Consider the following 23530-nt stretch of genomic DNA (forward strand, 5'->3'; position numbering starts at 1 on the left):
ATAGAAACCACTCTCTAAAACCTTAAGGGCTGTCCTTTGGGTGCCAAAATGACCCCCACATGCATAACTATGGCAGAATGCAAGAATTGAATTAAACTCAGAATTGTGCACACATCTAGGAATAATCTGGTCAGGACAATACTTCCACAAATATGGATCATCCCACACATAAAATCGTGCATCATTTTTGAGTTTATCACGCTTGTATTTATCTAGAGTGCTAGGAACTTGTTTTGTGACCAAATAATTGACCAAATCAGCATACCAGGGCTCACTTACCTCTAGGGACAGCAATTGCTCATCAGGGAATGTCTCTAGAATGGGTAAGGAGTCCTCCTCGTGCACTAAACGGCTGAGGTGGTCAGCCACCACGTTTTCACTCCCCTTTTTGTCTTTTATTTCAATGTTGAACTCTTGAAGTAGGAGCATCCAACGAATCAGCCTTGGTTTGGCCTCCTTCTTGGTGAGAAGATACTTCAACGCTGCATGGTCAGAATATACAATCACTTTAGTGCCAAGTAAGTATGAACAAAATTTATCTAAAGCAAATACAACTGCAAGAAGTTCTTTCTCAGTGGTAGAATAATTCAATTGAGCATCATTTAGGGTCCGGGAAGCGTAGTGGATGATGTGGGGCTGTTTGTTCCTCCTTTGGCCTAAAACAGCACCAATGGCATAATCGGACGCATCACACATTAGCTTAAATGGAAGGCTCCAATTTGGTGGCATGATGATAGGGGCCGAAGTCAACATGTCTTTGAGGGTTTTGAAAACGGTCTCACACTCCTTGTTAAACTCGAAGGCTACTTCCTTTTGGAGTAATCAGCAAAGGGGTTGGGCGATTGTTGAGAAATCCTTGATGAACCTCCTATAAAATCCTGCATGGCCAAGAAAAAAATGAACCTCCCTCACCGAAGTGGGAGAGGGTAAGTGACGTACAAGATCTATTTTAGATTTATCAACCTCAATCCCTTTTTCTGATATGATATGCCCTAAAACTATACCTTGTTTTACCATAAAATGTCACTTTTCCCAATTCAAGATAAGATTAGTTTCGATGCATCGTTGTAATATCAAAGTAAGATTATTCAAGCATGCATCAAATGAGTCACCAAAAACACTAAAGTCATCCATAAACACTTCAATGATCTTTTCCACAAATTCTGAGAAAATACTTACCATACACCTTTGGAATGTGGCTGGTGAGTTGCATAGCCCAAATGGCATGCGTCGATAAGCAAAGGTACCAAAGGGACATGTGAAGGTAGTCTTTTCTTGGTCATCGGGAGCTATCATAATCTGATTATAACCCGAATAGCCATCAAGAAAACAATAAAATGAATAACCGACTAACCTTTCCAGCATTTGATCAATAAAGGGCAGCGGGAAGTGATCTTTTCTTATCGTAGCGTTGAGCTTCCAATAGTCAATACAAACTCTCCATCTGATTTGGATTCGGGTGGGCACAAGCTCATTATCTTCATTTTTTACCACAATGACTCCGGACTTCTTAAGAACAACTTAGACCCGCGAGACCTAATGGCTATCAGAAATTGGGTAAATCACTCCACAATCTAGTAGCTTGATGATTTCCTTCTTCACAACATCCATCATGGGTGGATTGAGTTAGCGTTGTGCTTCTCTAGATGGTTTGGCTCATTCTTCCAAGAGTATTCGATGCATGCAAGCGGTAGGGCTAATTCCCTTGATATTGGCCAATGTCTACCCAATGGCAGTTTTGTATTCCCGAAGCACCCTTACCAACTTGTCCTCCTCTTGTGTAGTGAGTGAAGAAGAGATGATGACAAGCAGCGTCTCTTGTTCTCCCAAAAACACATATTTCAAATGGCTAGGCAATGGTTTAAGCTCTAGGGAAGGGGACTGGATTACAGAAGGAAGCAACTTGTTAGTCGAAATGGGAATTGAAATTAGGTTAGGAGACTTACCAATATGCCTTGGATTTGACTCTAGGGCAGCAACCATCTCTACCAATTCTTTTTTAATAGGCACGGCAAGATGTTCCATGTTGTTGCCGTGTGCATGCCTAAGTGCTAACCCTTCGTTTTTTAGTCTAATGCTTTGCGTGAGAGTCTTTTCAAGTGCATCCTCACTCAAATCATCAAGGAATTTCTGCGCCCAAGAGTCAATCATATCAATAGATAAACAAGAGTGACCATCATGAGGATATCTCATAGCATCAGAAATATTGAAATCAATAACTTCCCCATCAAATTCCATGGTCAATGTTCCCTTGAATACATCTATCTTTGTACGGGCAATCTTCATGAATGGTCGGCCAAGTAAGATTGGTAATTGAGGGGAATGGTTCGAGTCTTCCATTTCAAGCACGTAGAAGTCCGCCGGAAAGACTAGGTGATTCACCTGCACTAAAACATCCTCCAAAACACCTTTTGGATACGCATTAGATCTATCGGCCAGTTGAATCATCACTCCATCATTTTTTAATTCTCCCAAGTTCATAGATGCATATATTGAATAAGGCATGATATTTATTGATGCACCTAGATCTAACATGGCAGATTCAAAGCGAGTATTTCCTATAACACAAGGAATTGTAAAACTGCCAGGATCTTTGCACTTAGGAGGTAATTTTCGTTACAACACAGCTGGGACATTCTCACTTACCTTTACCACCTCTTTGTTCGAAGCCCTCTTCCTTGTAATGCACAGCTCCTTCAGGAACTTAGCATACTTGGGGACTTGTTTGATTGCATCTAGAAGTGGAATGTTAACTTCCACCTTTCTAAATGTGTCAAGGATGTCTTTGTCACTCTCATCCTTCCTTGATTGCATAAACCTGCGAGGAAATGGTGCATTGGGTGGAATGGAATTAGAAGTCATGGAATTTGAACCCAACTTACCTTTGGTGGTCGAATCAGGGTGTGTAGGTGGCTACGGCAAAGATTGCTCAATCCTTGCCGAGGGCATGCCTTGTTCCTTCTCCTCTGATTGCATCTTTTCGTCCTCCTTTTGATTGGATTTAGATGGGCTGGGATCAGATCCAACTTCTTTTCTACTTCGTAAGGTGATGGCTTTGGCAGATTCGAAGCCTTTTTTTGGATTCACATCCGTCGAACTAGGTAACTTACCTTGTTTTTACTAAATTGCCCCATGAACTCAGCCATTTGTCCTATTTGTCTCTTCAATTCAGTCACCTCTCGAGCTTGATTTTGCACTTCCTTGGCGTAATTGTGCATATCTTTGGCTTGATTTTCCTGACCATTTGCCAACGTAGTTAGTAACTGAATAACTTGGGCATTATCAAAAGACGAACCTGAGTTATTTTGGGCAGGTTGTGTGGGTGCATACGGCCTTTGGTAGAATCCCGGAGGTTGCTGTCTGAATGCACTTTGTTGTTGGATTTGTTGGGGCTCCCTCCATTTGAAATTTGGATGATCTTTCCAACCTGGATTGTATGTATTCGAGAATGGATCATTCCTTGGTTGGTTTTGATTCCTAAAACCCATGACGTTGGCAGATTCCCACTCTCCGTTCTCGATCAATTGAGGGCACTTATCCATGAGATGTCCATTCATTGAACACACGCCATAAGCAACTACACTTTGTTCTTTTGGTTTTTCAACCATTTGTGAAAGAAGAATAGTAAGATTAGCCATTTGATTTTGAAGTTCGAAAATAACACTTACCTCATTAACTTGTTGCTGCTGTGGGTTGTCTCTTTGACTAACGCCTTCATATTGTTGAGCATTCAATGCTCGGTTAGCAATTAAGGTCTTGGCAGCCATGGGTGTTTTGTCCACCAAAGCTCATCCCGCTGAGGCGTCTAGCATTTGACATTCAATTGGTAGAAGCCCTTCGTAGAAATATTGGAGAAGAAGCTGCTCCTTCATCTGGTGCTGTGGACATGAAGCAACAAGGGGTTTAAAACGCTCATAGTAAGTGGGAAAGGATTCACCTTGGTTTTTCTGAATGCCACTAATCCTTTTGCGTAGTAGAATGACTCGAGAAGTTGGGAAAAACTTCTCCAAAAATGCTCGTTTCATACTCTCCCATGATGTGACAGTTCCGGGGGCTAGCTCATACAACCAATCTTTAGCCTTTTCCAAGAGAGAAAAGGGAAAAACCTTCATTTTTAGAATGCTCCCATCAACATTCACAGGGGTCATGCTCGAACAAACAACCTCAAACTCCTTCAAATGTTTATTAGGATCCTCCATGGACAACCCATGGAACTTAGGAATATGGTGCAATAAACTGGATTTTAATTCGAACTCGTCGGTCTTGTTTTGGGCCGCCCTTGGATATTAAATGCATAAAGGCAGAGCATTGTCCAATCCCAAAGCAGAAAGCTCCTTGATTGTTCGATTGTCTACTGCCATATCTTGGACTTCTTCAAAAGTCCTTGCCGTGGCTTCCTCTTGCTCTTCTACTTTGTCTTCTTCAAGATCTGGCGCAGGTTGAGATGGTTGCGGTTCTTGTTGATTCATCGCTCGTCTCAAAGTTCGTTCAAAATCGTCATCAAAGTCAAAGATGTGCTTATGAACAGGTTGAGAACTTCGAGTCATAACCACCTAAAACAAGAAAACAAGTAAAATCAGCAACTAGGAACAAAAACACATGAAAATAAACAAAAAGAAATAACAAGGGATTAGCAAAGTTGCTAATCCCCGGCAACGGCGCCAAAATTTTGATGCGAAAATTATCTTAACACACAAATTTAACCCTCTTTTGACAATTGTAGTACAAGTATAAGTAGGGATCGTTCTGGACCGGGGATTAAGAGGGCTTGCTAATAACCTCTAAACTGACTCAAAAACATAAAACTAGACTTAAAAACACTTAACAAGATTCACAAGACTCAAAGCAAACTTAAAATACTCAAAATAGCTCAAAACAACCAAATAAACTTAAACTAGACACTAGGAATGACTTTGGACGAAAATGGACTTTTACTTGAATCAAAACACTTAAAAACACAAACTAAAATAGATTTGAAACACTTTGAAACAAGAACTAAAAGGGGCGTTTTGATTTGGATGAAGTTGTAACAAACAAATAAGTATGAAAATCTAGACAGATTGTAAAACGAATGTGAGAAATAAGATGATGGATGGGTAGAGATGAGAATATACATATAAGACTTACAAGATCCTCACCCCTGGCGATGTGGGATCTTACAATCCACCCCCCTTAGGGGCCTGACGTCTTCGTCGACACACTTCCGGCTAGGGATTGGCTTTGATACTAAATTGTCACATGCCGGCCCAGGCCCCTACCACATCCCAGGCTCGACTTCGCCCTAGCACGATATTGTCAGCTTTGGGCCCCGACCACGCCCTCACAATTTTTGTTTTTGGGAACTCACACGAGAACTTCCCAATGGGTCACCCATCCCGGGATTGCTCTCCCGCGAACTCTCTTAACTTCGGAGTTTCGATGGAACCTGAAGCCAGTGAGCTCCCAAAAGGCCTCGTGCTAAGTAGAGATAAGAATATACATATAAGACTTACAGGATCCTCACCCATGGGCGATGTGGGATCTTACAATACACCCCACATACTTTCCCTTAATACCCTCACACCCCACATTCTCAACATACACCCCACAGTTTTTTACCTACACTCCACTTCACATTTAAGTGCAAATACATATTTCATGTTTTTTTTTTTTTAAATTTTACTCAATGAAATCAGGTTGAAGAAGAAGGTGGGGTTGATAGAACGCCTCCATGAATCATTGGATTGAAGAATTTTATTGTATGTACAAAACAACCAATCATATGTGCATCTGCGAGAGATTTTGGTATCACAACCAAAGAGGCGAGTAGCTTGACTTGGATGCTCCTCTCCTTCCCTTCCTATTTGGGTGTAATTTGAAGCGTCATAACGAGAATCCTCAAGTTCTGAGTCCCCTCTGTCAAAATCATCATAACAAAGGCAGATTTGTTGATTTCATATGGAGATGAAGTTGTAGTGGTACGGTGAATGAAAATTAGGAGGCCATTGATGAATATCCCTGGGCTTTAAAGTTGTGATTAACGTGTTTGTAGTTCCATTGATTTAGGTTTGTTTTACAATAGAGGATAAGATTGGTTTTGAAAGTTGAAGAAAAAGAATTGTAAGATATACATGTTAAAGTTGTGATTTGGGGTGTATTTAGATTTTTTATTTAACTTTGCATGAGGTTAAAATTGTCATTGCATATTAGATATATAAGTCATTTAATATTGAATTTTAATATGAGGTGTATTCAACATTATGTGGGGATGCTAATAAAAAAAGCCCACCATTAATTATTTTAATAATAAAATATTTTGTGTTTTTAAATATATTCCTTTAGTGTTAAAAATGTTACAATTAGTATATTTATATTTATGGCTACATTTTTTTATCATATATTTTTATTTTTAGTTTGTACCCATTTTTAATTTGCAAATCTTTTTTTAATGTGTACCAATTTTCTTTTCAGTTTTAATTTGTACCCATATATTAATTTCTTTTTGTGCCCATATTTTTTAAAGTTTTATTTGTATTTGTGCCTATTTGTTTATCGTCACGTAACATTATATAATTAATCAATGATAGATTACATATGATATATTTATGTTTTACGGCTAAACTTTGTATCATATATTTATAGTTTTTGTTTGCACCCACTTTTAATTTGCAACCTTTTTTTTTCAAATTTGTAATATTTTCATTTTAGTTTTAATTTGTACCCATGTACTAATTTCTTTTTGTGCCCATATTTTTTAAAATTTCATTTGTACTCATAATTTTTTAATCTTTTATTTTTACCCTAATTTATTTATAATGTACCTATTCTTATTTATTAATGTACCACTTTGTTATATGTGAAATGTACCAATTTTTTTTTGTAAAATGTACCAATTTTTTTTAACACTATGGATACATTCTTTTGCCATTTATTATTTCTTATTGTTACATAGTTTTTATCCATTTATTCAATTAAAATGTTTGAATTTTTTTATTGTAGCTGTTTCTAATAGTATTATAATGAGGGATTTTAAATTTATAGGATTATAAATCTCATAATATATCAAACAATTAATGTCAAAACTATAAAACTATAAATATTAATAGTAATATAATGAAGTGTACAAAGTCAAGGAATTTTGATCAAACTTTGAATACCATTAAGGTTTTAGTAAAAAAGTGTTAGGGACTAGGGACTGTATCCAAACTATCCCTAAAATTAAATTGCAATTAAAAAAATGTAATGAAGAGAAAAATAATTTATTTAAAATAAAAATAAAATGTATGTACAAGGAAAAAGTTTAAAAGTATGGGAGTAAAAAACTAAGAAAAGAAGGTGGAATAATCTATGGGGTCGTCATTCATAGGCGGCTGGAAAGCTTGGGGCAAGAAGGTCTCAAGGTTGAGGACAAGCTCAAAGGTTGAAGGGGCGGAGTTCTAGGCATGCTTGGGTTGGAAGGGCTCGGATGTCGACGGGGTACGAATATCCGGGAGATGAATGTCGGACTCACTGAGGGCCTTTACGATCAGTGACATTTGGCTCTTATACGAGGCGAGCTCAGTCCTAAGGCTGACCACCTCTGCTGTCAAAGTTGTCACCTCGCCCTTTGACTAAGAGAATGAAAAGGCTTTAGGTTCCTCTTGCCGAGCATTCCCTATCCCCCCACCATACGTCCCCTACCTCCTTCTGAAGAACTAACTGCCTCTTCTTCATCATCGTCGCCTATGTAATATAACATGAAATATTAATAATAACATTGAAATAATAACCATGATACTTGAATGCGTAAGATAGTAATTACAACTGAAGAATACTTACATGAAGGGACTCGGCCAACTCATCCCCGTGTCAAACATAAACGTCTGCAAAGACATCGGCATCCGGGAATTTTGAACCCCTCTGAATAGAACAAGATAAGAAAAATGTTAGTACGAAAAGAAATTAATATTATTGACATATTAAAAATTGAATATGAAAAGCTTTAGTATTACCTGCCGCCACGTCTCCATCCTATATGAGAAGGGCCTCGAACCCGAATGGTGGAGAAGAGTCTTCTTCTCCGGATTGATCTTGTTGGCTTTCGCCTTCTTTTGTTACACACAAAATGAACGTATCAATTGTAATGTAAATGAAATACAAAAAAATAAATAAACATTAGTAAGAAACGTATAATACTTCTAGACTTAATAAAAAAAAAGTACCACATAGTTAGGCTCCTGAAAATCACTACAGAGCCACACCCAATTTTCTTCCCGGTCCTTAAACTCCTTCGGGCAACCCTCCTCAAGAGCGACCTGCAGATCATCAAATGTCTAAAAATATTGGTGTAGGTCGCTTTTCCACTGCTTGTACCGTTCAACGAAAAGCCTGTTGACTTACGCCAACATATTGTTGTTGATGTCATTGAAATTGTAGTTCGTTTGCAATGTAACATATTAATTACATACATTAATTAATATAAATATATAAACTTTAAAGGAAAAGCAATAAAAAGTCAAGATACTTACCAACAAACAATCGCGCACCTTCGTCTTCACCTCGTCTGGCATCGCCTTCCAAGACTTCCATCGCATAGGGCAATAGGTCCGAATGATGTGACCAATGTCGTGGGCCAATGCGCTATGCTGCTCCACCGTTGGTACAACCCAATGCCTATCGTTGTATCTAATCGTGATACGTTCATTGGTCACACCCGGGTGACCTTCGCAGTCTTTAACTAGCGACAAGGTCCGCGGGTATTTTTCTTTGCTAAAAAAAAAATCAAACAAAGACTACAAATTACACTGAAATTTTGGCAAAACCTCCCCTAAAGTTATAACATTTCCTAAACCCTGGACATTGTGATGAATAATATATGATATCCAACAACAATCACAATAGTTGAATAAGCCAAATTTGGACCAAACACACAATTGCAGTATGTAACAATTTTGATTGAACTTAATATATGAATAACTAAATTCACAAGGAAATAAAGGGAGTTATTTAACTTTACTTTGTTGTGACCCCAATGCATCAGTAGTGGATGCCGATGTCATGTCAGGCGTACAAGGGTGGCGGTGACCACGCCTGGCGCTAATAGGTAGCGCCGCTGGAGAGGCTGATGATGCGGGCGCCTAGGAGACTCGAGGACCAATCGGATGAACCTGATTAATCGGCTTGAGGTCCATGTCTGCTGGAGCAGTTGCAGCTGAAGTAGGAGGCTGGGGAATCGAACGGGGTGTAGTCGTCATTGCTTTACGGCTTCTAATAAGCTGCGACATTTGCACAATTAGAGAAAAAAAATTCAATGCATATATATGTTGTGCCCCACATAATGATCCATAATACACACACACATATTTTGTAACTGAAACGGCAAACAAAGGCTAATTAGATCATTATTTAAGGTAACGTCTTCTCTACACTATTTACAAGAACAAGGGTTTTTTATTTCAAGAGTTTATTTTCATAACTAAATTTGTAGTACTACCCTCTCCGTCGTGTAGCAAAACACTGATGCCTAAACAACTTAGTGGAAGAAGCATTTATTTGCAAGCTTATATCAGCTTTTGGTAGTTGATATCACACTTTCTAAAAAGGTCATATAAACATGAAAAGTGAGGACCAAGAACAGAGCCTCTGAAGAAGACTGAAACGTTTATTCCAGTTGAAAGGTTGTTTACTAACTTGAAGAACAAAAGTTGAGATCATTTTACAGAATACGTTTCCCATGTTTTACAAACTTAATGCACCGAACGCATATCTGACCTATATTAAAAATTTAAAAGGCAAAACACTGAGAAAACATTAACAAATAGACCCTGATTCAGCTGTATATATTACAACTATAGAACAAGAGAAAAGGCATTATAAAAAAAGCAGATGGAAGAACTTAAATGATGAAACCAATTGAGAAGCATTCGGTGGAAGTAGAGTATACCCCGTCTAACAGTTAACAAATAAGGTAAAAACCTAACTCTTTAATGTGCAGAGTTAGACCCAAGGTGTGGAATGAGCAATATCACTACCAACAACTGGGTGGTATTTGAACAAGTAAAATTGCTATCAATATTCAAAAGTACAAAGAAAACATACCAATCAAAACATCTACATACAACTATACAAGTCTATGCTTTTGATCAGTGACTAAGAAGTTATAACAAGAACAACTCAACAAACAAATAACTAAATGAATAAAAAGGAGAATTTGGTTATATCAAAATGTATACCAATAATACGCATCAATTTGTATATAAACATAATTGCTTTATAACTATGTATGGAGGATCTTATTACCATCATTATTGAAGAATAGAATTAGATTGGAAGACTGACCGCACTAAAAGGAAAGAATCTACTTGATAATTTCAGAGGTTTGGGGGTTCGTTGGGTTCGGGAAAAGACCCATTCTTAAGTACCTTGCAATGTAATTGAAAGCCTAAATGATTTTCTATTAGTTTCCATTTTCACACAGGTCTTAACAAACACACTGAACAAGGTTTTCCCACCTGGAACATAACTTAATAACAACCAGTAACTTCTAAAACTACGGAAAGTCATCATGCACTTCTTTTCTATCAGTTGGATGAAGCTAGGAAGGTAGCTAGCAAATAGTAGGATTGAGATTATTCATGCACTCCCTTTAAGTAGTGGATAGGCCCTGGGCCTTTGGGGACCAAAAGTCATGTGTTGGTGTAGCCTAGGAATAAGAAGAAGAATACATAAAGATATATGTTCTGTGTTCATAGGAGGAAGAAGAGGAAGAAGAAGAATACAAAACTTGTTAAATAGCTGCAGTCTAAGAAAGACGCTACCACCGTTACTTATTCCATGAAACAGTTGTACGATTCTGGATTATATGTAGCTCACTATTCTCTTTCTGCCCTATGTAAAAGCCCACAGACTACCCATAACTAACAGCTAGCAGCTAATATTAACTAATCTATGTCACAGTATGAAACCTTGAACCGTTAGATTAATCTATTGTCACAGTTCCCTATAGGACCAAGGAGTATCATTTCTAGTCTCTTGCTGCAATGCATATCATGTCAAATGGGACTACCATTTATATAAGAACCAACAACAATTCACAGGACAAATACCAACAGCAATTCACAGGACAAATCAATCATATTGTCTAAGGAACATGCAAATTTAGAAACTGAAGGAACGTACACACTTGGAACATCCAGCTATATTTGTCAAAGCATATCAATGGCACTGGATGGTAAAAGGAATCGACATTTTTCACACGCATTCTCGAATTCAACATCCACCAGTGTTTCCTCTTTCATCCATATATGATCAAGTATTACAAAATGAAAAACAAACAAAGAATTACAAGTTTTTAAATCAATAAAATGTAAATTCTACGGGACTTACAGAAGCTATCCAAGAATTTGCAAACTACTAACAAGCAATGAATTTGTATTAATACCCTAATTTAGAATTTTCACTCGACATATTATGTGTATAAAAATCAATTATAAAAATCAAAGCAATTATCAAAGCAGATTAAACCCTCATTTAGAGCATTAGATTTCGAGCAACCAGAAAGCAATTAATTATAAAAATCAAAGAAGATTAGAACCCTAATTATAAAGCAATTATCAAAGCATGAAATAATCCTAAAGTTACCTCAAAGAGAGAGGGTTGTCTGAGGAGGAAAAGAGAGGGATGTCGGAACAAGAAGAGAGAGTGCAAGGGGGCGAGAGGGCAAGAAGGTGAGAGGCCGAGAGGGAGGGTGACAGAGATTTAGTGAGAGAGAGGGCTGTCGTAGGGAGAGAGTTTACAGAGAGGAAGAGCTGAGGGGAAAGTGTTTGCGATTTCAGTTAAATCTCGAGGATCTTGCGCGATATTCATCGCGCAAAATTTCAAATTTTCATGAAATTATTTTGGTGCCCGCCCAGAAAGTCAAATTTTCAGCTCATTGCACGACGAACATGAATGTATTTGTCGTGCAATGAGCTGAAAATTTAATTTCCCTGGATCAATTTTCTTTTAATTTAAATTTATTCAAATAAAAACAATTTATTTATAACATAAGATAAATAAATTACAAAAAAAATCATTTAATATGTTTTACAAAGCAAGTCACAAATAAATTGCATTATTCATCATCCGAACTATAATGACTTTCACTATCTTCCTTAGGTATGTCACCGTCGTCGTTCGGGCCCACTGCAACATCATATCGCGGAAGATTACCGAGGTCAATTGTAATTGACTGAATCAGTATTTCGATTGAAGCCACTGCTTGTATCTAAAACGGTTCTTGGATAAGATTTGTATCTCGAAGTGTTTCCGCATCATTTTCTATTGAAGATTCTAAACGTTGGTCAGTGACGTTGTCAACGTCGTCGTCAGTAGGGTCTTGTTCTGGTTTAGCATACATATTCCTCTTATCCATCTTCTGAACAACTTTCCAACCTCTTCCGGCTTTAGGGTCATCTAGATACACAATCTGTTTTGCCATGTTTGCCAAAATGTAAGGGTTGTCATCGTACCAAGTACTGTTAGTGTTCATCGATAGTAAGCCACGGTTGATTTTAACACTTCCCTGCCTATTTGGGTTTGTATCAAACCATCGACACTTAAACATGATCACTAGGCATCGGTCTTTGTAAAGAAATTGCACGACACTTGTTAGTTTGCCATAGCAATCAATGTCCTTACTTTCACCTCCACTTGGGACATGGACACCACTATTTTGCATACACAACTTGTCATCTCGTGCAGCCCCCAAAAACTTGACACCGTTAACATGGTAACCCGAGAACAAATCAGTGCGAATCGGTCCGAACTCCAAGTTATATAACTCTTCACTGTAAGTGGCGGATTTCGATGCTTTCAATTTATTCACCTAACATTATACAAAAACATACACCTATTAGTTTGAGAAAATTAAATACTACAATATATATGTGAAATACAAAACACTTATAACTTACATATTCGAGAAACCACTGTGGAAACAATTCACGGTGTTTCTTGGCATACAAATGTGATGGATGTTTTCACTTCATCATCTCTTCATGCTCATCTAGGTATGCCATTGTCTTGTCACAATTGTTCAGTACGAACCAATGTGCTACCTCTATGTCATTTTTGGAAAATGACTCGCCTCGTACAAGATCTCCAAAGGGTTATGCGCATTGGGCAAAAACAGAAAGTTTCTCCTTTCTCACACCCTCATCATTATGGCGCTGAGGATGATTGAAAGTCGTCTCCACATCTTTTAAATACATTCCACAAAATGTTAGCGACTCATATTGAACCCAAGCCTCTATAATGGATCCTTCGAGCTTCGCCCTATTGCGTACACTTTTTTTAACTCCCCGAGAAGCCTGCCAAAATAAAACAATACGATACAAATTAGTAAGCGTCAGTTAATGATGAATAAACAAATGATGCGTATTATATACTTTTCTATTAGATACATCTAACGATAGTTGACAGGACCAGCAAGCAATGCCTCTTCTGGCAAGTGAACCATTACGTGGATCATCCTTATGAAGAAAGCTGAAGGAAATATCATCTCAAACTTTCATAGGACTTGGACAATGTCATGGCGCAACTGATTAACGTCTGTTTTTAGCAACGTTATTGCCGTCAGTTGGGAAAAAATTTGGACAACAACACTACATCTTCTGGCAATAAGTGTCGAATACCCACAAGAAGTAGGCGTTGCATAACCACATGGCAGTTATGACTCTTAAGTCCAACAAAGTTACCCCTGTCAACATTCACGCAACAAGCGATATTAGAAGCATACCCATCGGGAAACTTTACAGAGGATAAAAATTTTAATAACTCTTTTTTGTCATTTGGTTTCATGGAAAAAAAATGAAGATCCTTTCTAGGTTTATCACTGTCCCTATTCATCCATAAACCCCTCTGTATTCCCATTCTTTCCAAATCAAGAAGAGCTTTGATCGTGTCCTTTGTCTTGCCCTCGATATCTAGAATAGTGCCCACCAATGTGTCAAATACAATTTTCTCAACATGCATAATGTCGTGGTTGTGTCTCAATTTTAGTTTTGACCAATATGGGAGCTAAAAAAACATAGACTTGTGCGTCCAGTTCATATGTGTAGAAGGTTTAGTCTTACTCACTGTTTTCCTGAATGGAGCAAAATTCAAACGATTAAGCTGTTCCAAAATTAGATCACCATTATTTTCTAGGTCTGAGGCAATGCTCTGTTTTCCCTTCGAACTCTTTATCATTTTCCTACCACTCGTGGTCCTATGGAAACCATCTTCGATGACCAAAGGAACAAAATTTTCCGATGTGCCAACAAGATGTTACATCATCCTTGCATACAGAGCATGCCATATAACCCCTAGTGATCCACCTAGAAACCATTGCATATGTGGAAAAATCGTTCATAGGCCATATAATTGCTGCCGGTAAAGTGAACATCTTCTCAATACACTTATCGTACGTACGCACACTGTTTGTCCATAAATCCTTTAGCTCATCAATCAACGGCCTTAAGTAAACATCGATTGACCTACTAGGATCTTCAGTTATCAAAAGAGTCATCGTCATGTATTCCTTTTTCATGCATTTCCAAGGTTGCAAATTATATGGAAATACGAAAATCGATCAAGTGCTATGGTGTTGGTTTAGAACCCCGAACGGATTGAATCCATCAGTGGCAAGTCCCAATCTAACATTCTGGGAATCAGCATCAAACTCGGGGAATGTTTGATCAAACTCTTTCCATGCCTCCTCATCTGCAGGATGCCTCAACATATCGTCATCTACCCGTTTTTCCTTATGCCATCTCATGTCAGTGGCAGTATGCGTCAACATATACAATTGCTACAACCTAGGTTTCAAAGGCAGATAACACATGACTTTTTGTGGGATTTTAGTCGTTTTATTTTGAGATGTCATTTTAAACCTCGACTCATTGTATATAGGGCATTTATCCAATGCTTTATTCTCTTTGTATAATTAAATATAATTGTTTTTACAAGTGTGAATTTTTTCATAACCCAATCCTAGATCATTCAACACCTTTTGCATATGTCTATGATCTTTCGGCAAACTATTGTCCTTTGGAAGCATTCTCTTGAAAACCTCCAAAAACACTAGTTCGACATACGATACTTTATTTTTCCATGCATTAGTTCCACAATGGCTATGAGAATCGAAAGGCTGTCGCACCCTGGGTATAACTCTTGGTTGGCATTTTTTAATAGTTTTTCATATTGTTCAAACTCTGCACTATCCATTGGTATAGGCACATCATCTTCCCCTTCCTAATTGGTGTTTGTCGATGCAAATGGAAAAGCATCATTTATAATATCCATGACTTGTTCATTAGGATCCACATTAGGCTCAACATTGCCCACTCTTGTGGCATTTGAGGACGAAGCATTGTCTAATTGTTCCCCATGATGGTTCCAAGGATTATAAGTCTCAACCATTCCATTCATTACTAAATGAAATCAAACATTTTCATTTGTGTCCCTTAATGTGTTGTTACACCTCCTACAAGGACACCAGATTCTAGTTGCACCTGGGTTGTGTGTATGTGCAAAGTCAATAAAATCCTTGATTCCATCCAAGTTTTCATCTGCGCATCTATTCAGGTTTTGTATCCACCTTCTATCCATAATTCCTGCAACCACAATAATAATACAATAATAACAACTTCATACAAATGATATTGTCACCTTATGCCTCTGGTAAGGGCCCTATCCCATTCGAGAATGTAAAATTATGCCACATAATTTACGGCTACATCAGATTAGATTTCGATGTGAAGGAATTTCAGCAGCATCTCGGTACAGTTCTTCAGTTGGAAGATGTAGATATGAAATACCTATGTGCCACCTAAAGAACGTACAAAGATGACACTGAAATCCCTACAACCAAAACCTAATCCTTCAACCATAAACTACGCGCCATAACTGTGTACTCCCAAACTGTCCAAATAATGGGACAATTCAAGAATCAATTGGACCGCAGTCATGCTTTGACAACCATGTGCGAAATCCAACTAATCCTCAAACAGGAAACTATGTTTTACTAAAAAAAAACACAAGTACGAAGTTAATTACAATTAACTCAGTACACAACAACACATATTTGTACATCATGTACAAATTTAACAACATAATATAAATATAATTTCACAACATAATATAAACATAACAACATAATTTAAATAATTTTATATTCTTTAAAAATAAAACAAAGAAAATACCTTCTAAATCATTCTCCACCAATCGCTAATCACACACAATATCCCTATAGACAACGAATTTCATGGTGTTCGTATGAATTTAAATTAATACTTTTACCATTGTTTGTACCATACTTGACCAACCCCGAAACTACTAAGCACTAGTCAACATTATACCGCCAAGGACCCATAAGAGTCTCCCTCCAACCAGGAGGCCAATCACAACGCGACACATGTCAACATCAGAGGCCAATCATAACGCGACATATGTCGACATCAGAGGCCAATCATAGCATGACACGTGTCAATGTCAGAATGAAACTAGAAACTCTCTTCTATAAATAGAGATCATTCTCTCACAATATTTCCTAATGTCATTTATACTAAATCATTCACTAGTACTCATTAAAGGAGAGCCTGAACCTATGTACTTGTGTAAACCCTTCACAATTAATGAGAACTCTTCTACTCCGTGGACGTAGCCAATCTCGGTGAACAACGTATATCTTGTGTTTGCTTCCCTGTCTCTATCCATTTGCATACTTATCCCCACTAGTGACCTGAGCAATCTAGCGAAGGTCACAAACTTAACACTTTATGTTGTACCAAAGTATTCACTGATTTTGTGCATCAACAACCATAAAAATAAAAAAAAATAAAAAAAAAATTAAATAAATAAACGCTTACTAGACACACCGAGATAGCTCGATCAACCTAGAGAAGAAGATGGAGGGAATATTAGATGATAAAATTGAGATAAAATGGAAATGACGGATGCCGGATTGAAGAAAAACAAAGGGAAAGAGGTGCAAAGGCTGAATTTGTAGTTTTACTGCAGTTTTCTACCTTTGCAACTGAAACCACCTTATAAAGATTACTTTGGACGACTCATTTTGCGCGACGAATATGATGTTCGTTGCACAAAGCAGTTTGCACAACTAAGGCATATATTCGTTGCGCAAGTTTACATTTTTTTTTCGTTTGCTTTATAATTTATTAATGTAATCAAGTTACGCGACGAATACTATTTTGGTCGTGCAACATATTTTTAATTTTTTTTTCATTTATTTCCATTTTCTTTTTAACTAATGTACATTTTTATTTTAATCTAAATAAAAAATTCAAACCTAACTAAACATTACCAAAATAATTATTAAAACTAATTTATTATCCCAAATACATATTATAACAAATGTAAATTAATATTAATAGTCATCCATATAACATAAATTTATTAATTAAAGTCAAATATAACGTCTAAAAAATCTTACTTCATAAAAAAAAAAAACAATTAAACTTCAGTCTTCCTCCTCTGGGGCATCAACACCTCGTTCTGCATCCCGCAACACGTAGAACTTCCACTGCCGAAAATGCATCAGTAATTTAAAAATACTACTTTTTAACAAAAATAATTATACATTATTTAATACAAACTTACCGATAACTCTCCCACCATGGACTTCTTCAACTCCTCTGGCACCTTTTTCCAAGACTTAAACTCGACAGAACATTGGCTCCACACCAAACCCCCAATATCAAACCTAAGTTCGGTGTATCAGCCCTACTTTTGTCTTCAAATTAGGGCACTTGCTTACAACGGTACCTCTCTATTCGCAATACACCTTTCCTTTCGCGAGAGCCTTATTTTGAATCGGCCATTGCCTTCGAAACAAAACCTTTGAAAACTAGGGTTCTGAAATTTTGTTTATATAGAACCCATAACACTTTGTGCAAAATGCGTTATAAATACGCACTAAATGGGAGCGGTTGAAGGGTATATGACAATCTCAGTGAAACTTTGCGTGACGACCACAAGTCTTCGTCGCGCGAAGTATTCTTTCGCAATGACCACTAGTCTTCATCACGCGAAGTATTCTTACGCAACGAATATTTTCATCTCATAAAGTTTTTTTCCCCTATCCTTCCATTTTTGCACAACGAATAATTTTTTTTGTCGCGCAAGTGCCACTTAGGTGAAGAAAATTGTTTCGTCGCGCAAAATCTCGTTGCGCAAGTTGTTTTTTCTACTAGTGTATATTCATATATATTTTCAGAAGACTAAAAATTTATTAAATTTGGTTAAATGATCAAGAAGTTTAACAAGAAGGGGTGGTTTTTCCTCCATGAAATTGAGGAGATGTCACAGGTTCAAAACCCTATGTGTGTCTGGGGTTTTTTTTTTTGGTTCCAAATTTTCTGAATTTTTTTCCGTAAGAGTATAAATTTTCAAAATAGGTCATATGATCAAGAAGTTTAACTATAGTTGGTGGTTTCTACTATTTGAAATTAATAAAGATGTCCTACGTTTGAAATGCTATATGTGTTTATTTTCTTTCCAGTTTTTACAGATTTCTGTTTGGTTGTTAATTTTTTTTATCTCTTTTTGGATTATAAACCTATATTTACTAGTTAGTAGCTATGTGGGTCACAATTTTTATACATTCATTCTAATTCAAGTCTAACCTTCAACAAAGTGTAATGTTAGGTAGACCAAATTGTTAGACCAAATTTGCAAACCATATGATGTGTCACAAATACAAAATAAGCACGATAATCAACACTTAAGTAATAATCCAATAATCAACAACATCATCATATGGTATACAAAATTTGATTTAAAAATTTGTTCTCGTAGCATTAGCTTTCAATAAATTAATGTATGTATGTCTTTACCAATACTAGCTTACCAGGTTTTATTTGGTGCTCATTCATTACATATACATATCAATTAAAGATTGGAAAATATGATTATTTTTCTTAGTCCCATATTGACAAGGTTAATAAGAAAAAGTACCTCACAATTTATATAAAAATAATTCAAAATTCAGACGGAGGGGAAACAAAACACATCATCTATGTATTTGTACTCCTATTTTTTTTTTGTCCCTTATCTCAATACAAAATAGAGAAAATTGTGGCAATGGTCGTTCAACTACAAGATCATTAGTCCCTTAACTCATCAAAATGTGCAACTATTTTCCTTTTTGTCAACTTTGTCAGAATTCTGTCAAATGAATCATGTTGGAAGAACCATTGCTACAGTTGGGTTAAAGTTAATAGACCATTACTCAAATTGGGTTAAAGTTAAGGGATCATTTCTTCAGTTAGGTTAAAGTTGAGGGACCATTGTTACAATTTTTCTCATTTGGTTTTCCATATTGGCCATTGATTCAGCTTCATGTGTGTGCTATGACACACGCCAACTCGGAATGTCCATTTGGACTCCAAAACGAGCTGCGCTGGCCAACGCCAGGAGGGTGATGAAGGCATAAAGTGTAGTGGTGTGGAAAATGTGAGTAAATTTAAACCTAAAAAGTGCCCAATTGGAAGAGTGCGCTTGTGGGCGGGAAATGAACCCATTTCCCACGTGATGTCACAGCATAAGTAACACAGTAAAGACAAGATGAGAATTATACCACTGAAGGTAATCACCAATAACAAGATTTGCCAAGGATCATCGTCGATACAAAAGCTCTATTACTATAACCTAGAGGGGCAAAAAACAAGCGTGAGTGAGCCTAAAAAGGCTTTTTAGCCAAAATGGTCCCTGAGATTTTCATAACTCCTCACTTTGATCCTTGAGATTTGAAATCAATAGAAATAATCTCTGAGATTGTCCACCATTAATCATTTTGGTCCTTTGATGAAAAATTATGTTAAGTAAGGATCAAAATGACAAAAATAACCTTAATTTAATAAACAATATGGCAAAATGATTTGACAAAATTTGTGGGTATTTTTGTTATTTTATTCTTATTCAATGGAGATATTTCAGAGAAGGACCAAAATGATTAATGGTTGACAAACTTAGGGACCAATTCTATTGATTTCAAATCTCAAGGACCAAAGTGAGGAGTTATGCAAATCTCAGGGACCAAGTGAGGAGTTATGCAAATCTCAGGGACCATATTGGTTAATAAGACGCCTAAAAGTAAAACTTTGTAAAACCTTTTTGCAAACATAGTAACCCCTCATCGTAAAACAAGTATAGTTTCCAAAATATACATACTACATATAGTATGAAAATACTTACCGTAGCCTGCAATATCTCAAGAATTCAATACGTCACCTTATTTCGTAAATAAAAACCTAACGTCCGGTAATCACAGTCTTGCATAAACAAACATATAATATCGAGTGCTCATCAACATATGCTGACATACGAGTTCATGCAGAGGTATTCTAACATGAACAAGATTTGGTGTAATAATGATTTACACTCTAGTACTATAATGACGTGAAGACTGGCGCTATGCGTATCACATACGAGTCCTAATTGCCCATAGTAATCTAGGACAGGACGGGCACCTACAATGGATCCAAAGTGAGCGTGCGATGTGAACATACATGTGAAGCCTGGCCTTGGTCTGGGCGAGTATTAACACCAGTGTAGCACATGATGAGCGGATAACGTAAATAAAATCTTGCAACGGTAATTCGATAGTTCACTTTGACATAATACTATTCATGGCTATAAATATAATTAAGGCATCCGCTTATAGTAAGCTTACCTATGCATCCCGTAGGATTATTTCATAATTTCCCAACAATATGACATTTCATATAAACGTTAATTTAATTATGGCAATCACGTAGGAACTTTGTTATTAGATGTATATATGAAAACTAAACAAGTATATATATACAATATAAAAGAAAAGACCTACTCATAGATACTTGCAAAGTCATAGCTGTTCGAAAAAGAGAAGCTGGAGTCTCCGATAGTTATCGCACATAAGCATAATATTGTAAAACTCAACTAAAATGATTAAATTTGGGAAAATCGAGTGCGGATTTGGAATCAGGGTGTCGAAATACGCTAAGAAGGGTCCCGGGCAAATTTTGTAATAAGTCAACAAAAAAGTCAACTGTCAACCCAAAAAGTGAACCGAGCCGCCCCGACGATCAACTATGTTAAGACTTCGGAATTTCACTAAATAGATTTCAAAACGAACTCAGGGTTCTCAAGAAAAATTTGAAAAAGTGAACGCAAGGAATATTCCAGAGAATATTTCAAGAAATATTCCAAAGAGTATTCCAAATCCATTAGGAAGTGGGCCAGGTCAAATCCCAGTTTAGAGTTAATGGGCCACATGTGTGGTCTGGTTTAAGGATTTGGTTTTGGGCCTTTTTCTTTAAATTGGGGTTGGGTCGATCACTTTAGGCTCGCGGGTCGTACAACACCCACCGGACCTAGCGAAGGAGAAAGCCAAAATTTGTGGAGGGAGGCCGGAAAACTTCAAACGCCTATAACAAGTTCAAAACTCAGCCATTTTCTAGGATTCAAAAACCAAAATGAAGATTAGAGCATAAGAAATAAGAGTCTACCTAAGTGGGGCTGAGTCGTGGTCGGTACTGGCCGAAAATGGCCTGCAGGCGTTGGATGGTTTGCCAAATACTTCCCCGTGGTGTTTCGGCGACCAAACATCATAAACTGTCTAATAATCGTAGTCTTAACAACAATCTACGAAGGTTTGGAGTGGTTTTTGAACTTGCCTCGTCGGAGCAAAATTTAGAACAGTGGGGGTACCATTATGCAGAGAACAAGAGGTGTGGTCTGGTTTGTGGATCTGATTTCGATCAAGGAGTGAAGGTGGTGGTGCGGTCGAGTTCGCCAGAATGATGAGAGGTGTGGGGGTCTCAGGATTATCGAGAAGCAGAAAGAGCCCAGAGTTCTAGAAAGAGAGAGCTAAGAGGGTTTTAGAGAAAGAGCTGAGAGAGTTTAAGAGGGACGAGAGAAAGAGGCCAGCGAGAGTGAGGGCCCCATGGGCCAAAAATAAATTATTTAAATATTTAAAAGATCAAATCAGAAAATATTAAAATACAAAATGGTAATTTTTACAAAAGTATTTTTTGGATTTGTAGTGTGGTAAAATCTTCATCATAACTCCGAATTTGATTCCGCTTGCCCTACAAGTTCGTATCGTCAAGTACTTCGAGAATACGATAAAATGGTAGCTCGTTCACATCACGAATTGACAGTCAACGAAAGTCAATAATCTCGCCTCAAGGGGCATTTTCATCAATTCATTCCTTTAAAATTTATAAAATCGTAAAATTACGGACGGGTTGTTACATGCCACATTACTCATTTTGACAGAAGTTCTAATAGAGTTGATGAAAAAGGCCATAGCAACACATTTTGATGAGTTAAGGGACCGTTGATCACTGATTTTTAGTTGAGGGACCATTACTTCAATTGAGTTAAAGTTGAATGACCATTGCTACAATTTCCTTTACAAAATAAATTGGTTTTCTGTGTTTCTAAACTATTAAGTTTGAAGTCCTTTTCTAAGTATAATTTTATCAAAGTTTTACGTGTGAAAACAAATAATTTTTCTTATATAAAGTTAGAACTTTCATTAACGCGTGACGTGGCGTCCACATGAACAATGATTAGGCGTCACGTGTCAATATGGCCCCACATGTTCATAATTTTTTTTAAATTAATGGCCCTACATGGCCCATCTAAGTTTCTTTATTTCTTTCATTTTCCTAGGAAACAAACAGAAAATATCCTTAGGAAGTAAACAGAAAATCTTGACCGAGGTAAAAACTCGACCTTCTCTTTTGGAAATCTCCATTATTTTGAATAGTCAAATCCCTAAAAACAGTTCTGATTCGTTGTCCCTTTTTTCACTATTTTTTTTATCTTTTTTTCTCGAAATTGAATCGAATTTTCCAATTAACCTGTAAACATGAAAATTCTATAACAAATGAAACGAGAACATGTGTAGAAAGTAGATTTGTATTGATTTAAATTTGTAGGTTGCAATCTCTATTTACAATTTTCCTTTGATTCAGTCTTCAAATTTGATGTAGATGCATAGGTTGTTGATCCAAGGGTCGCGATGACTTGATCTCGGACGAACGATTGAACAATTGCTTCAAGTTTTGAGCTTGAAACAATGCTTGGATGGTCTTTACCTCAAAGCTGTAGCAAAGGTAGTGTTGATGTAGGATTTCGTTGATTCAAGGTCTTGGTGACTTGATCTTGAAACAAACGTCGTTACAAGTTTTGAGCTTGCAACACAGTCTTGAAGGAATCGGCACAAGTGCTTGTTGATTTTTCAAGGGAATGCTTCGGCTTTGGTTGAAAGAAAGCTTCGGCTTTGGTTGTGCATTCTTCGAAGAGAGCTTTTGGCAGTGTATTAGTCTTCAAAGATTTGGCAGAGGTTCTCCTTTTGTGAGAATTTACGCCTTTCAATGTAGAAATTGTCGACCTTTATGCTTGTTTGAGGACCTTGTATTTATAGACTTCCAAAGCCATGCCTTTGGGTGGATTTGGCTTTGATTTGTGTCTTGATTCATCCATAGGAGAATTTAGGCATGTTTTGTGTCTTAATTTTAGCCACCTTCCCTTACCTTGG

The 23530-nt window shown here is 37.1% G+C and overlaps 1 protein-coding gene across 1 annotated transcript; it reads right to left on the reverse strand.

Annotated features, from left to right (window-relative positions):
* Nucleotides 1-7222: 7222 nt before the first annotated feature.
* Nucleotides 7223-11910, reverse strand: LOC103430548 (uncharacterized). Its single transcript, XM_070815752.1, has 7 exons — nt 11599-11910; nt 8975-9233; nt 8487-8727; nt 8181-8273; nt 7971-8066; nt 7798-7878; nt 7223-7701 (listed from the first exon to the last, which is right to left on the reverse strand). The coding sequence occupies exons 3-6, from the start codon at nt 8550-8552 to the stop codon at nt 7828-7830; spliced, it is 306 nt and encodes a 101-aa protein (XP_070671853.1). The 5' UTR covers nt 8553-8727; nt 8975-9233; nt 11599-11910; the 3' UTR covers nt 7223-7701; nt 7798-7827.
* Between the last annotated feature and the right edge of the window lie 11620 nt (nt 11911-23530).

Source organism: Malus domestica, chromosome 16, assembly GCF_042453785.1.
Source record: "Malus domestica chromosome 16, GDT2T_hap1".
Lineage (NCBI taxonomy): Eukaryota > Viridiplantae > Streptophyta > Magnoliopsida > Rosales > Rosaceae > Malus > Malus domestica.